The 16,403-nt window shown below is 35.5% G+C and overlaps 1 protein-coding gene across 3 annotated transcripts in view; it reads left to right on the top strand.

Annotated features, from left to right (window-relative positions):
• TMEM131L (transmembrane 131 like) overlaps nucleotides 1-16,403 on the top strand; it is a 160,527-nt gene that overhangs the window by 80,015 nt on the left and 64,109 nt on the right. For all 3 annotated transcript variants that reach the window (XM_074229105.1, XM_074229106.1, XM_074229104.1), the window contains exons 4-7: nucleotides 3,581-3,649; nucleotides 9,449-9,572; nucleotides 10,802-10,918; nucleotides 12,137-12,247. In XM_074229105.1, coding sequence (XP_074085206.1) covers nucleotides 3,581-3,649; nucleotides 9,449-9,572; nucleotides 10,802-10,918; nucleotides 12,137-12,247 — 421 coding nt within the window. The remainder of the gene's footprint in view (nucleotides 1-3,580; nucleotides 3,650-9,448; nucleotides 9,573-10,801; nucleotides 10,919-12,136; nucleotides 12,248-16,403) is intronic.

Raw genomic sequence — 16,403 nt, 5'->3', positions numbered from 1 at the left:
AGTAACTATATTATATTATATGTATTACAGTTATAAAATGTGTTCCAGGAACTGGGCTATGTGTTGGGGCCACAGTTCCTCATCTGAATTTTTCTGTTCTCTTGGGGAGACAACATAGGCCTATATAAGTAAGCTAATAGATACATATGTAAAACACACAGTGGTTAATCACAGGGTAGTTTGAGAAGGGAAGGCAGTAGTAGTTGGGGACATCAGAAACGGTTTCATTTGAAAGGTGATGCTTGATAGAAGAAGAGAGATATTCTTTGAAGCAGATTCTAGGTATAGAGCATGGGCCAGGACATGGGCACGAATATCAGAGAAAGGGTGTTATCTGTCAGGAACAGAGACAGAGAGAGAGACAGAGACAAAAAGAGTGAGAGAGGAAGAGGGTGGGGGGAAGGAGAGGGGAGGAGGAGAGGCTGTGTGTGCATGTAGCAAATAAGGCTAGAAAGATAGATTGGAGCCAGTTTATAAACATTTTAAGAAGTATAATCAATTCTAGATGTAACAGGGAGCCATTATTGAATAAGGGAATGACGTTTGATTTTGTGTTTAAGGAAAATCCCTTATATAGGATGGACTGTAGTTGAGAGATACTTCTCTAGGTACTGAAGTTGAGGAAATTTTTGTCTATGTCCTTCTGTCCCTGATGTCTTTCATCCTGTAGATGCTTAATAAACATTGATTGGATTAAATTGAATTGTAAATGACTCAGTCCCTTTCCCTTAAAGGCCTTGTTTTATTGGGAATGGGGACCTTTTTGACCTTTGTCTTTTTTCAGATGATCTAGGATGATATTTAATTTGTCCTCTTCTGAGAGAATTACTGCTATTTAACATTTCAATAAAGAAGTTAACATATATCATAGGTTTATGCTACCCTGTGATCTAATATTTCTGTAGGATCCTGGTATTCCCCATAGTCTATTTGAGAGTTTCAGGGAAAAAGTTTAAGGTTAGTGGTGTTTTCCATTCTAAAATATTAAATATTAAATTATGAATGTACTAAAATAATGTGACAACATTTAAGGATGAAATTCACAATAACTATAATTATTTAGTGTTTTAAGGTTTATAAATTGCTTCACAAATATCTCAATTTATTCTCACAACATCCCTGAGAGGTGGGTGCTGTTATTATTCTCATTTTACATTTGAGGTAACTGAGACAGGCACAGGTAGACTAGTTTGCCCACTTAGGGTCATGTAGCTCCTTAGTATTTGAGGATAGATTTAAATTCTGTCCTTCCAGGTTCAGCAGTTTTTCTACAACAGTTTTATTCCTTATATTTTGTTCCAGAAATTCCCTTACAAGTCTTTTCCCCTCTTATCTGTTTCTGTAGTCTTACCTGTCTCAGACCAGCATTGAGGGCCTCCCATATAATTCAAAGCTTGAACTGTTATGAGATTTAATTATTTTGGGAAAACTGTTTTCATGCAAGCCAAGCCTCCTTATTGGGCTTTGTTCCCTTTTCCAGTTAGATCACAAAGGATTTCAAAAGATAATTGTGGTATATTGAGAAGGGTGCTGAATTGCAGGTTCAGAGGATGGTGATTGAAAACCTAGTTTAGCCCTCTCTACCTGGACAACCCTGGCCAAATGATGAAACCCCCAAAATGAGGGATTGGACTAGATAAGCAGCTCTCTTTCAACCTAGCATATGCATTGCTTATCTTCCTAGGTTGGGTTAGTCTTGAACTGGCCTATTTTTTTTCTTGTAATTTAGCTCACATTTTATGAATGCTATATATGTAGTGGGTTCTAGGCATACAAAGACAAAAATCATCCTTCCTGTTTTTCCTGAGAGGATACAACATGTTAAGAAAACCACAGATGACACCTGTGACTGTTCTGTTTCATCCCCAGAGCTCCAGTTCTGAATTCCTGAGGACCATGTTTAGTCTTGGAGGGGCTGGGGGTGGGGTGAAGTCAGGCTTTTCTTCCTGATTTTTTTCTGTCTTTTATTGTTTTTTAGTTTTTTGCAAGGCAAACGGTTCAGTGGCTTGCCCAAGGCCACACAGCTAGGTTATTATTAAGTGTCTGAGACTGGATTTGAACCCAGGTACTCCTGACTCCAAGGCTGGTGCTTTATCCACTGTGCCACCTAGCCGCCCATCTGTATTCTTTCAAGATTGACTTAACCCCCCCACCCCCCCCCCCCCCCCCCCCCCCGTAATGCTGTGACTGTCCTTCTGAACTTCCCTTCCATTTATATTGCATATTTCTTTTAGGTTTAATTATTTTTGAATGCCATTGCCCACATTAGGTTGTGAACTCCTTGAAAGGTTGAGGGATTTTGTAAAATATAAAACTTGACATGGTTTAGGGTCACCTCAAAAGGGAACAATACAATCCATTCCAGACTAGTACTCAAGGCACAGTCTAGTAAATTAACTAGATTTCGTTTTTCTTTTGAAGTGACTGAAGATGTGCATTATTTCTTTGAGGGCAGATTCTTTTTTCCCCATCTACAATTTTTTCAGAGACCTGTTTAAAATTATATTGGGGGTGGTGGAGAGACTTTGGTATTAAATCTTGACTTTTTCTTTGAGTTGTCTTTTTATAAAATCAATTTTGTTTTATCCTTTCTTTCTCTGAGACAAAGTTTTGGGACACTCACAAGTCCATTGGTAAACATTGTATGAACTCTCAAATAGTGAAATCAAAAGAAATCTTTTATTAATTTTCTTGAACGTTATGACTGTTTCCTTTTCATGTACTTATCCCAAAAAGACTATTGTCTTGCCAGTGGAGGGGGATAGGGCTGGAGGACAGTTTAGCAGAGGATTCTTTGTTACTTAGAACTGTTAAGGGTCTTGTTTTGGGAGTATGGGAACTTCTTCACAGGTGTGGAAAGAAGGAATGTTTTGTGTTGAAATTGAAGGTAATAGAGCTGGCAAAAACTGACCCTCCTGTAAAGGAAATCAGTCTTCACAGTTCAAAATATACCTCAACATTTGGATTGGTTTTCTCATAAGGGTCAATCTTTTCCTTTCAATTCTTTCTCTTCCAAGTTTTTCTAGTCTCTGTCCTTCATCAGCTTTGTGCAAAGAGTCTGCTCAGGGCCCCAAGTCTTAGCTGTGTGAGTGTGAGAGTGTGTGTGAGTGTGTGTGAGTGTGTGTGTGTGTGTGTGTGTAATGAATAGCTAATAAAAAGGAAAAAAATCTTATACAAAATTTATAGAATCTCTCAAACTGATCTTTTACAAATCATTCCTTTATTTGGAGCCAGAAAAGGTAGCCTGTTAAAGTTTCAGCCCCCCCCCCCCCCTTCTGTCTGTGTTTTGGGGTTAAGTCCTACATTAGATTTTTCTTGTCCATTTTGATGAAATGGTAGATTAACCATGATTTATGAGTACCAATTCCTGCCTACCCAGAATTTCTACGTTGAAGAACATCTTACTATTAAGTTAGTTATTTTTAAAGCATTTTTAGAATCTGTCTCAAAATATCCTTGTAGTTGAGAGAATTCTTATCCACATAAGGGCCTTTAGTGAGTCTGCCATGTTTGTCTTAAGTTCAGCATGAAAACTTCAAAAGGTTAATAAAATTAATCACTGTTTTCTTTTCCTTTTTAGCTTCTCAGATAAGCTATCTAGTGGGAAGGGCTTGCATTTTCAGCCTTCAGTCCTAGATTTTGGAGTGCAGTAAGTATTTGATTTCTTCTTCCCCCCCTTTATATATTTAGTTTTTATGCCTCTCCTCTCCCCAATCAATTTTAATTTTAATACAGTCAGTGATATACCATGATTGTTGCCTTCAATTGTAATATCCTGTTGTGTGTATGCATGTATAAGCCATATATACATATATGTACATACATAAAGTTGTGTGTATGTATATATAATTATGTAGCATGGAAGAGATGAGTGTGTGTGTGTGTATACACACACACATACACATACACACAGATACAGATATTTATATCATGCTTTAAGGTTTGCATGGGATTTTATATACATTTTTTATTTGATTATCACAATAACCCTATAAGAGAAAGTCTACAGGTATTTTTATTCCTATTTTACCAGTGAGAAATCTAAGCCTTATAAAGTTTTAAGTGACCTGACTGCTCAAAGTCATATAACTAGAAAGTTTCTGAGATTGGACTCAAACCCTTTCCCTAGATCTCCTGAGTCTTAAGCCCAGTAATTTTCCCTTTAAGGGAGGTGATGAATATAAGATAAGGGAAGAGGGAAAACTGGAGAAAAATGAATACAAGAAAAGAAAAAAGGTATTTTAATGGTATCAGACATTTGAAGAATAATAACCATTGTCTTCAAGTTGCACCTGGTGTATGACTTTTTATTTTGTTTTTGAAATTGAATTAATTCATTGAAAATAACAACTGATGCTTACTATGTCTTGTGCTAGAGCCTGGAGAACTAAAAAATGACAAATGACACAGCCCATTTCCTTCAAGGAGTTTACATTATCAAAAGCAAAAGAAGTCTTTAATATTCATGTGTTATCTTGAATGAGTTACTTAACCCCTTGGTCTCACCATCTGTATAATGGGGAATATCTGTCTAACACTCATGGGAGTATTATAAAGAGAGCTCTCTTTGGCCTCTAAAGTAAAGCCATTGTTGTTCACCCCTCTGGGACTCTGGACTAAACAGTCCCCACACTCTTCCTTGCTGCTATCTTGGGGACAGTATGTGGAAGTTTTGTGGTTTTGCTTACTAATATATTGAGGTGTGGTATGGTGTAAAGAGTGTTGAATTTGGAGTCAGAGGATCTTGGCCAAGTTTTTTCTGGGAAGGTGATTTGCTTCTGTGGTCCCTTTCAACTCTGTATTTAAGATCTTATGATCACGGTGGTATTGAAACTCCATTTGCAAATGAAGCTTACAGGAGGTCTGTAATTTATAATTTTGATAGAGGCTTAGTGGGATTAAGTGATTCATTCTTACTTTGGATTATCCCCACTCTCTGAAAACTTCTTTTCTATTTGTATGCAGCCAGATGAAATTGGAGAAAAATCATAAAAACAAGTTCATTACAAAATTTGTTGATTATATAATCTCAACTGCACCTTCATTGCACCAACACATTCCTTTTTATATCTTCCTAATCAACTCACTGCATAGTGACTATCAGACCTTTTCCTCCTTCCTCAAACTTTCTCCATACCCTTTCTTCTTATCACTCTCTCAGCCGAGAACCTAGCCTTATACTTCATTGAAAAAAATTGAACTCTTCATTGAGAGTTCCCTCTCTTTCCCTTATCTCACATCACTCACATGTATTCCCCACAGTCTCCTCTTTCATCTCTGACTCATGTGAAAAAATAGCTCTTCATTTTTATCAGGGCAAACTGCTGTAGATTATCCTTGATCTTAACCCATCTTCTCTCACAAATTGCCTCTATTATCATTCCTTCCCTCCACCCCCCCAATATATCTCCTTCATTCTCTCTTTCCATAGACTACTTCCCTGATATACCTTCTGTTATCATTATAAGTATCCCCACTCTTCTGAAATCTGACAGCTTCATTTAACTAAAATGATTTTCTTCAAAATCACTAGTGATCTCTTCTCATGCGTTGGCTTTATTGTCCACTGCTTCAGCCTTAGACACTGTTGATCAACTTCTTCTGGATATTCTCTTTTCAACAGATATCTGTGACTTTGATCTTAGTTCTCTCTCTCTCTCTCTCTCTCTCTCTCTCTCTCTCTCTCTGTCCATCTGACCTCTTCTTATTCTGTCATGCTACATCATCTTCAAGGTGGCACTTAACTTTTTTGGTGTCCCCTAAGGGTCTCTTCTATATCTTCTTTTCTTCTTCCTCAGTTTTACACTTGATGACCTGGACTATTGCCTTCTGTTTGATCTCCCTGGCTCAAATTTTTGTCACTCTATTCCATTTTTCCATTCAGCTGCCATAATGATTTTCCTTAAGTTCAGCTCTAACTTTTCCAAAGTTAAGATCATGTTACACTCCACCTTTCTACTCAGTAAACTTCAATGACTCCATGTTATTTCCAGGGTCAAATATAAAATGTGTTTTGACCTTTATAGACTGATCCATTTCTGCCTTTCCAATTTTCATATTTTTGCTTTTCTCTCCATAGTCTTTTTTTTTTTTTTGCAAGGCAAATGGGGTTAAGTGGCTTGCCCAAGGCCACACAGCTAGGTCATTATTAAATGTCTGAGGTCAGATTTGAACCCAGGTACTCCTGACTCCAGGGCTGGTGCTCTATTCACTGTGCTACCTAGCCACCCCCTCCATAGTCTTATTCAGAGATACTGACCTTCTTTCTTGTTTTTAAACATGATACTGTCTTCTAATTCTGTGCCTTGTTGATGGCTTTCAAACCTGGAATACTTTTCCCTTTGTTGCCTTTTGACTTCCTTTTAAGTCTGCTCAAATCCTATTTTCTAAGCATTTACATTTGTAGGTATCATTCCCTTCCCTTTCCTTCTGAGATTACATTTTTTTAAAGGTTTGTATAAACCATGTACACTTATACACAAAAAATGCTTGCTGACTTTTCAACATTGACAAAACAAAATGAAAGTATATAAATTTATAATCAATGTAGCATAATGTCACAATCTAGTTGTTTAATATAAATGAATGAATTACTGGTTGCATTAGCTGAAGGCATTATAATAAAAAGTTAATTCAGCCTTTGTTGTGATGATTAACTTGATTTTATATTTGATTTACCTTAATAACAGTACCTTTTTTTAAGTAATTTTGTGTTTTTATTAAAGTTCATTATTTTATTTTGTCCTGTTAAGTAGACAGACTAAGTATTTTTGCTCCTTTTCCTCCTTTTTTTTTTAAAATAGTTTGGGGAAAATGAAGCCATATAGCTTTCCACGACCACATAAAATTGGATTTAGAATCTTTGTTAATAGACTTACTTCCATCTGGTATTTTTTCTGTTATATCACATCATCCTATTTTTTACTCAGAAAAAATTATCATGGCATCTAGGTGGTTATACAATCTGAATTATCAGTGTTGAGATGAGTGAGGTTTTACTATATCCATCAAAAAGGATGAGAAGTGCTGGAATCAAGGCAAATGCATGGATGCCTTCCTTGACTACTTGGCTTACTGGTTTCTGTTTTTGATACTGTCATTTACTTGGTGTGTGACCTTGGGCAAAATTCCTTTCCCCTTTCATAGCTTAACTTCCGTATATATCAAGCAAGGATAATATTGTTTAATCCCACTTAATTCCACCGGGCTGTTGTGAGGGTTTGTAGTAGAGGGTGCTAATTATCCTGAGAAGAGGGTGGTTTGATAAAAGAATAAAATTCTGAGATTTGCCTTTCAAAGACAGAACTTCCCTTTTGATTGTCCTTTAGACCCTGGGGAACCTGGCAGTTATCTCTGGTAAAGGAAATTTAAGATCTTCATAACACTTTAAAAATAGCAGAGTGATAACTACTCCAGAGACCCAGCCAACATTCCCAGCAGTTTGATTTATTGCTTCAGTCTCAGCTTTGTTGGAGGGCAGGATAGCTGTGGGCTCTGATACTCCCCGATGCCCTTGGTGGTTCTGCTTTGGGGAGATATTTTACACATGTGGGTGAAGTGTTACATGAAACCAAGGATGTTCTCCTAATCATATTGGTAGGATATGAAGCATTTACATGTAACCATTAATGACTTAACTAATTGATTCCCTTTTCTTGGAAATTAAAAACCAGGAAAGACATTGCTATTTGATTTAGTGACAAGATAGGATTGGTGGACCACTGCAGTAGGATTTTTCTCTGATTGCAACATTCTTTGATTGTTGTACTCAGTTGTACTTTAAAATTATCTCAGTGGATTGGTAGTCCCTTAAGAAATTTAAATTCTTAAGTTAAAATTTAAACCCTTTTGGTTTAGAGGAAGAAGGGAGAAAAGCAAATGATTGACTTTTTAAAAGATGGTGCTAATTTTTTTTTTTGTCAGCTGAATCTGTAATTTCATTGGTGTGAGGAACTAAACTCCCCTTGGGGAAGCCCCCTCCAGAGATGTGGCTTGGCAGCTAGTCTTTGGAATAGGTTAAATGATTTGAACTTGGTCACATATCCAGATATCCAGAATCAAGTACTGGGACTTGGGTCTTGCTGAGTCCAAGAATGAATTTCTGTCCTTTACAGTGGCTCTGGATGATAAGACTTTTCCAGGGTGTTAAAGAGAAAACACATAGGTTCTTAGCGTTTCCTAACCTTTGCTAAGAAGTACTACTCATTTAAACCTTTTTCACTGGAGCTGTTGAAATTATACCTATGACTTTAGTGACATTTTTGATAATCATCTGTATTGTCTACAAGAATGTTACTTGACTGGAATCTAGCAAACTCCATAATAAGGGCTTAATTACTGTTTATTGAACTGAAGTCAAGACCATTTTGATTGAAGCAAGGACCGAACTTGGTGTCAGAGGAAGAGTAAGAGATAAGTAGTGAGGTAATTAGAAGTAGCTTGTTCTTCAAGATTTAACTAACTATTGGTGACTCCTCCCCTGCCTCTGTATAGTGATGACTGACTGGATGCACAAAGTACAATAAAAAATGACTTGTATTATAGTCATTGTAAATGACTAGATGGTACAATGTTGTATGTTTTCATTTTTTTTTACCAGGGGAGTCTTTTTAGCATCAATTAAACAATTCTTTTGCCAGAACTATCAAGAAATAATATTCCTCCTGTGAGTTAAGAGATCGCTACTTCCAAAAGAGTGGAATGTTCAGCAAAAAGCCTTTATATTTAGTGCCCAGGAAACAGAGCCTAAGGGAATAGGGGTTTCATGTGAGCAAGCAAATTTTCTCTTATCTAAATATGATTTATTTTCGTTTGAATTATATGTACAAGTTGGAGAAATATCTACTGCCTAATGTGTATTTTGCTTAAAAATATAATGACGCCATTGGCTTCATTTAGGACAAACTTCATTAAGATTGGGAATGCCAGGTAAAATCTGTGACCTCCTTGGTTTGGGGAATTGGCATCCTAAGTAAAAATTGCAGCCCTGACTCATCTCATTCCTTGTGTCTCTTACCTGGGTCTTTTGAAAAAATCTTCCAATGAAAGTCAAACTCAACACATTGAAGGTCTCAGTCTGACTTAATTTATTTTTAAAATATTGAGTACCAACATCACATGGACTGCCCCCTGATTCTTACATGAATAGGATCAAATTCTTTATCTTCATTGTCTTTAATATTAACTTTATTAATTTGTTTGTTTGTTTATTTATTTATTTGCAGCCTATGTATAGCCATTCTGTCTTTCCCTTGCCCTTTGGTTTGGATTAAATTTTATTATAGGAAATTCTATTTCTTGCTGTTAAAGTTAGTCTATTTTGATGGAACTCAGGACTTTTGGCATTTTTTTAAAAAAGATAAAAATTAATCTTGTAAAACTCTACATGTCTGAACACGTACACATATACATATATAATGTGTTTTTTTCTTCTCATTTTTCTCCTTAGGTTACTGGGACTTCCCACAGCTAAAATACTATATGCTCATAACCCTAGTAGGGATAAAGAAGTTGTAGTGAACTCAGTGTTTACAGCTTCTAGACATTTTCATGTGTCTCCTGTTCATTGCAGGGTGAGTGTTGATGTACTCTTGGAAACTATGTGGTGGAAGTGTGCCAAGGTTTCATGCTTTCTTTGGCCCAGAGTTTTCATTTTCTGCTTTTCTCCCCTTTTCCCTCCTAACCCTGGTCTTTTTCCTCTGCTTATTTGCTTTGGTGTTTATTTTTTTTCCAAAAGGTTTTTTTCTTTGTTTGGGGTGGGTCTTGATTTCATCATATAAGGGAGAAAAATTCAGCATAGAGAGTGGTAGGTGATAGATAGGTGATAAGTCAGGCTAGCAGGTCTAGGCACTTACATAGGATTGACTCTTCTTGGTTCACATCTGGCCTCAGACATTTACTAGCTTGTGGGACCCTGCTCAAGTTACTTAACCCTGTTTGCCTTGGTTTCCTTGTTTAGTAAATGAACTGTAGAGGAAAATAGCAAACCACTCCAATATCTGCTAAGAAAACCCCCAATTGGGGTCATGAACAGATAGATATGTCTGAAAAACTTTCTTGATATTTAAACTCTATTTACAATTCCCAGCTAGTTATACATGGCTTAATTTTTTCCATGCTTGCTTATATTCATCTTCAATTTTGAACTTGGTTCTTGTTAGTGGGCTTAGGAAAATGGCAGAGAGAGTTCAACACTGTTTTGTCATCTTGACATGTCTAGTAATGACTAAAGCATTTGAGTGATCATATATGGCTCTCCCTTGTCTTTATATGAAGATGAAAATTCTGGCGAAGATCAGAGTTTCTTAACTTTTTTTTTTTAACTTTATTTAGAAATGATGTTTCCTTTGAAATCTTCTGCATCTTATTTTGTACATTCAGAAATATTACTCATGAGAAAGGGGTCCACTGGCTTCACAAGACTTGCCCAAGGAGATCTGTGGCACATAAGAGGTTGAGAATTCTTGGTGTTAGGGGAAAAATCTTGAAAGATTTGAATGTTGAATTTGAGAGAAAAGATGTAAAAAAATACCTAAGTTGTTTGTGTAGGGACAGAGACACTAATCCTAAATGAAAGTTAAAGGATTTGAGATCTCTGTTATCAGTAAAGCTTTTTGGTATTTTCTTTTTAAAAGTGCCCTCAATATTGGGGATTCTAAACTGTTGTAGAAACCCACAGGGGTCGTCATCCTTACTGTTGGTAGGTTTAAGTTGCATGAAAGTTGTCTAAGCAAAGAGATTATAGGAATACTTTAATTATTGGTTTTGAGTGTGTGGAATTAATTGTATACCTGTCTTTCAGGTGATTCCAGCAATGGGACAAACTTCCTTCAGAATCATTTTTTTGCCAACTGAAGAAGGGAGCATTGAAAGTTCTTTATTTATAAATACATCCTCTTATGGAGTTATTTCCTACCAGGTGAAGTAATTTTTCTCCCTCTTCCAGTAAATCTGTTTAACCTTATATACAAAGAGATTATATATAAAAAAAAAGAATAGAAATTCTAAATATTTTTGGAAATGTGGATTTGGTGTTCTAAAACACTTAGATCCAGAAAAGCCCTTTATCTCAATCATATTCAGTTAAAACCCCTCTTAAGATCCTACTTAAATGTACAGAATTCTGGCTATTTCTATGCAGCAACTATCATATATGTTTCAGGATGACCTCATATTCATCTCTTGATTTTTGACAGATCCTGGAATAGGAAATAAAAATACACTTGAATATTCAGTTTTTATTTTGTAAAATGTAAAAGACATTCTTTTTTAAAGCAAACTTGAGAAGTCAATAATTTTGTTATTCTCCTTCTCATATGGACTCTTGAGAGATTTGTGAATCTCTTTTTGGTCATTGTTATGACTAAAAGTATTGATTTCATTAACTAAACCATAGTTATTCTAGTTGAATCCAGTCTTTGACACACCAAAATTAAAAAAGACAAAATTCAAATGACAAATACTTGTTAAAATGCTCTGGACAAAGCAGGCTCTTTCCAGGCATTTTTTAAAAGATTGTTATTTTATTTTCTCAAATATACGTAAAAGCATTTTTGACATTCATTTTTCTTTATGATTCTTGAATTTCATATTGCCTCTTCTCCCCTCTTCTAGAGAAAGCAAATGCTTTGATATAGATTTTATATGTACAGTAATATGAAGCATTTCCATTTTAGTTATATTGCAAAAGAGAACACAACCCGCCCCCCCCCCAGAAAAAAAACCCAAAAACACATCAGGAAGAATAAAGAAAGTGAAAAATAGTGTTCTCTGATTTGCATTCAGATTCCATCAGTTATTTTTCTGGAGTTGGATTGCATTTTTCATACTAGGTCCTTCAAAATTGTCTTAGATCATTATGTAAGTAACTAAGAATAGCTAAGCTATTCACAATTGATCATATTACTGTCACTGTGTACAGTGATCTTCTGACTCCTTTCAGCTTTTTCTTAAGACATTTCCCTGCTTTAAGTAGTTTGCCATTTATTGACCTTGTATTTAGAAGTGGGAACTATAATAAATGAAGATCTTTGAAACTTAGCATCAGGAGTATAGCCTACATCTGGAATGGTAATTGATGTTTAATGAGCAAGCATTTTATCTCTTCATAATGATAAAATTTGGCATTTTCACCTAGGTCTTTGGAACTGGAACTCCACGATTCTCCCCTGTGGGATCTACCAAACAGTTACCAAATGCTCATTTGCTGCTTCCCCATGTCCAGAGTATCCAGATTTTGCAAACACAGGTAAGTTTTTGAAAATGGGAAAATTGTTTGGAGCCCAGGAAGCAACAACTTGACCTGCTTTTTGTATTCCTTAAGTACAGATGGTTTCTGGGGAGCCCAGGCAGTCTTATCTAGGACTTTGTTGGTCTTCACTCTAGGTCATTAGGCTGTCACATGAAATTTAGCTTTGAAATTCTAAGAATCAGTAAGGGGAGGAGGTTACTCATGTTCCCTCCTGGTTATAAGCACTTTAACTCTTTAAGAGTGGTAGTTAATATAAGGAAAACAGCTCCATAACTAATATTATGGACTGTTATCCAAGAATGTACTTTAGGTTTAAGAAAGTTGTAGATAAGTTACAGAATCATCATAATGAACCATTAATGGGTATTTAAACATGTTGGCAACTCAGCCTTAAAATTTGAGAGCAGGACTGGTAGAAGCAAATATAGTATGCTGTTGAATCAGATAACCCTTTGATATCACTATGAGTGACAGAATATTAGATGAGGTTTCAGTGTGGCATTTGTTTTTAAGGAACTTGCTTTCTGATCTGTTTTGGTTAACTGTAAGCATTGGTTTTTTTTTTGTTTTTTTGTTTTTTCTTTGAGAATAGGATGGGATCCAAATCTGGCCTCAGACACTTAATAATTACCTAGCTGTGTGGCCTTGGGCAAGCCACTTAACTCCATTGCCTTGCAAAAAAAAAAAACCCTAAAAAAAAAAGAATAGGATGGGAACAAGTTTTGCCAAATCTTTTTCTTTTTACATCTTTGTTAAAAAGGAGGCTGCTTGCTGATTCAGGAAGAGGGAGGATTTTTTTTTTATTTTTATTTTGCAAGGCAGTGGGGTTAAGTGATTTGCCCAAGATCACACAGCTAGGTAATTATTAAGTGTCTGAGATCAATATTTGATTTCGGGTCCTCTTGACTCTAGGACCAGTGTGCTATCCACTGCGCCACCTAGCTGCCCCCGAGGGAGGGATATTTTAAAAAATGAATGTAATGTAAAAAACAAAACAGTTAAAAAAATCTTAATAAAATGAATTTTTTAATAGTATCTCTTTTCTTTTGGAAAAAATTGGAAATTGAGGGAATAGTTGGAGAATGGATGAATAAATTGTGTTATGTGATAGAAAGTTATTGTGTTATAAGATTATGATGAACAGAATGGTTTCAGAAAAACCTGGAAAGACACGTAAGTTGATGCAAAGTGAAATGTAATGTGTGCAAAATAACAGCAATATTGTAAGATGATCAACATACAGTGATCTAAGATATTCTGAAGACCATATAATAAATGCGCTACCCATCCCCATAGAAAGAATGAGGGTGTCTGAAAACAGGTTAAACATATTTTTTCTTTACATTATTTTTCTTGAGGGTTAGTTTTGTTGGAGAGTGTCTATGTTTTCTTTCAAAACATGTCTATGATGGAAATGTTTAAAAAAGAAGTATATTTGTATATGGTTTTTGCTTAGGACAGACTGTTCCTCACCTCCAAACAGTGCATCTTTTGGTCTGTTTTCTAGACTCAGAAAGTCTAGAATTGAAGTCTAAAGTCTAAATTCCTTTTAAAAAGGCTAACTTTAAAGTTGATGGGTAGCAACTGTATCCTACACCCTTACATCTCAACTACTACATTTTTTGGTTATCAAATTTTCCTCAAAATAGTCTCACTCTTTCTAATAGCCATTTTTGTAACTTATTAACTGCTAGGGAAAATGAATGATGCACAGTAAGTAATTTTCTTAACTTTTCATGACATAAAACTATAACATCACTAGCTTTCTTTACCCCTACTTCTCTCTTGGATATCTTCCCTTTTGTTTATGTTCTGATTTTTCCCAAATCAAAGTAAGACCATTGAAGTTAGGAATTCTCATTTATTTCATTTTTGTGTTTCAGTGCTTTTTTGTGTTGCCTCACAATTACTTTAATTTCTTTTAACATGGTAACTCTTGTTTGGATCTTTCATATCACTGAGATCCAGAGTCAATTTCAGTTTTCTGACAAAATTTATTCCTTCTTTCCTTCTCGCCCTGAGAAGTGAAGGAGTAAATTTTTTTTGACTTTAATTTTAATGAATACAACTTTTAAAGTTTAAATCCAATAAAAGCTAATGAAGTCTTATATTCCATTTTTAAAAATAGAAATGCTGCAAAAATGTCATGGAAAATATTTACACAAATAGAAGGAAAGGAAATAAGCATTTGTTAAGTGCCTGCAAGGGACAGCGAAAAGATGGCCGAGTGTGAAAAAAAAGTCTTGAGTTCAACTTGTCTCCTCCCAAAATTAAAAAAAGAGACTAAATAAAATAGACTTAAAGGAAGTAGGATAATTGTCTGCTTTAATGAGTAGTGAGTAGAAGCCCAAATTATGTCAAATGAAATAACAGTGCCCCAATCACTTGAAGTCACAGCCATTCATTTTTACTAGGCTTATAAGCATGATTGAAGTTACTGTTTTGTGTTTATACTGGTTTTAATTCTTTTTATAGGGCTTCCTTTTCAGTATCTCACAAGGAGTTTTCCCCTCCTTAAATGCCGCCTCTTTTGTTGGAGCCTTCTTGGATTGAGGGATGCAAAGAAACCTATTACTGTCTTGCACCAACTATCCCACCTTCTTACCTCTTAACAACTAAATTTCAAATTTGGTTCACTACCCCATTTTTTTTTACATTATTGTATGTCCACATTCACGAACATATTTTATACCTAAATTTCAATGTGGGTTTCTATCTGGATCAGTTGTGATTTTCTTAGTGTGAAAAAAGTTTATACTTCAAGTTCAGTGTCCTGAATTGTAGATTAGAACTCCTTAGTTAGCTCTTTGGTATTTTGGTACATTATCTAACTTCTAACTTCAATTGCTTCATATGTCAAATGTAGGTAATGACATTTCTCTTGTACTCCATGAAATGAAGACTAATAAGGACTCATCTAATTTATGAAGAATGATGCTACAGACTGTTTCACCCTTTTTATCTGAATTAAAGCCTTTTGTCTAGGTTCAAGAGAATTCAGAGAATACGCTATATATTTTAGATTTCTTAGGGTGACCAAAAGGAATGTGAAAGATCATTTCATCCCAACTCATTTTAGAGGTGAGGAGACTAGGGAAGTTATTTTTCTTGCTCCACACAACACAAATAATAAACATTAGCAGTGGACTTTGAACCCAGGTCTAGAGGCAATGATCTTCCATCAAAGTATCATTCTGCCTCACTAGCTAATAGCCACTTCACATTGCCATAGTTTTTCTGAAGTTCAAAAGCTCTTTACTCCCAATAACCCTGTGATGTGGGTTGTTATCCTCATTTTGCAGACAATTATATGAAGCCCAAAGTTTCGTAGTAGAACTAAGACTCAGGTTCAATTCTATTTTACTACAAAATATCATGTAGCTGATGGTAGTTATGTCTCTGTTCATTTAAGAACTGGAGCAAATGTATAGGAGATTATTATCCATTTTAAACAGTTGAATGAGATTAGCAGGATAATGAGACAAAATCCTAAAAGGAGATAATATATGTAAAGTGCTTTGCAAATCTTAAATCAGTATATAAGTGTTATTGTTAAATCAGATTTTAGATAGTTTTCTTAAGCATAGAGGCTAACATGGATACATCAAATGGCAAGTATTGTATGACTTTTTTGAGGGACAGAGAACAGTGGAAAACCTTGAGTTTAGGGATTTTTTTTAAGTTCTTGGTTCAGAAAAGTAAACAGTTTATTAAGAACCCGTGTATCAGATACTGCTAAACAATATGGATAATTCAGAGAAAAGTAGAAGACAGTACTTATTTTCAAAGTGCTCACACTGCCTATTTTTGGGAGGAGGAAAGAGTGGGATTGCGACCATCTCTGTCTTTTGACCCTTAAAATTTTACGGGTCTTCTTCATTGTCCATAGGAGCTTTCTTTCCTTAGTAGTATAGAGTCCTCTTTGCTCTTTTGATATTTTGTGGCTATAACACATGGTCTAACTTGTTGTTTTTGCCCCAACTTGCTATATAATTAACTCCACTGATTATCTTTTATTTTAATTCTCCTGTGCAAGTCTTCATTGGAAATATGTTCCAGCCTGTTCCACCTCCACAGTAGCCCCTCACCATTGCTACATGTGCCTGCTTTAGGTTTTCTTTTTAGATTATGGAATACCATAGGTGGCAACCAT

The sequence above is a fragment of the Macrotis lagotis genome, chromosome 3 (genome assembly GCF_037893015.1).
Source record: "Macrotis lagotis isolate mMagLag1 chromosome 3, bilby.v1.9.chrom.fasta, whole genome shotgun sequence".
Classification (NCBI taxonomy): domain Eukaryota; kingdom Metazoa; phylum Chordata; class Mammalia; order Peramelemorphia; family Peramelidae; genus Macrotis; species Macrotis lagotis.
Note: the sequence above shows the minus strand (reverse complement) of the source record. Positions and strands in the feature narration are given on the sequence as shown.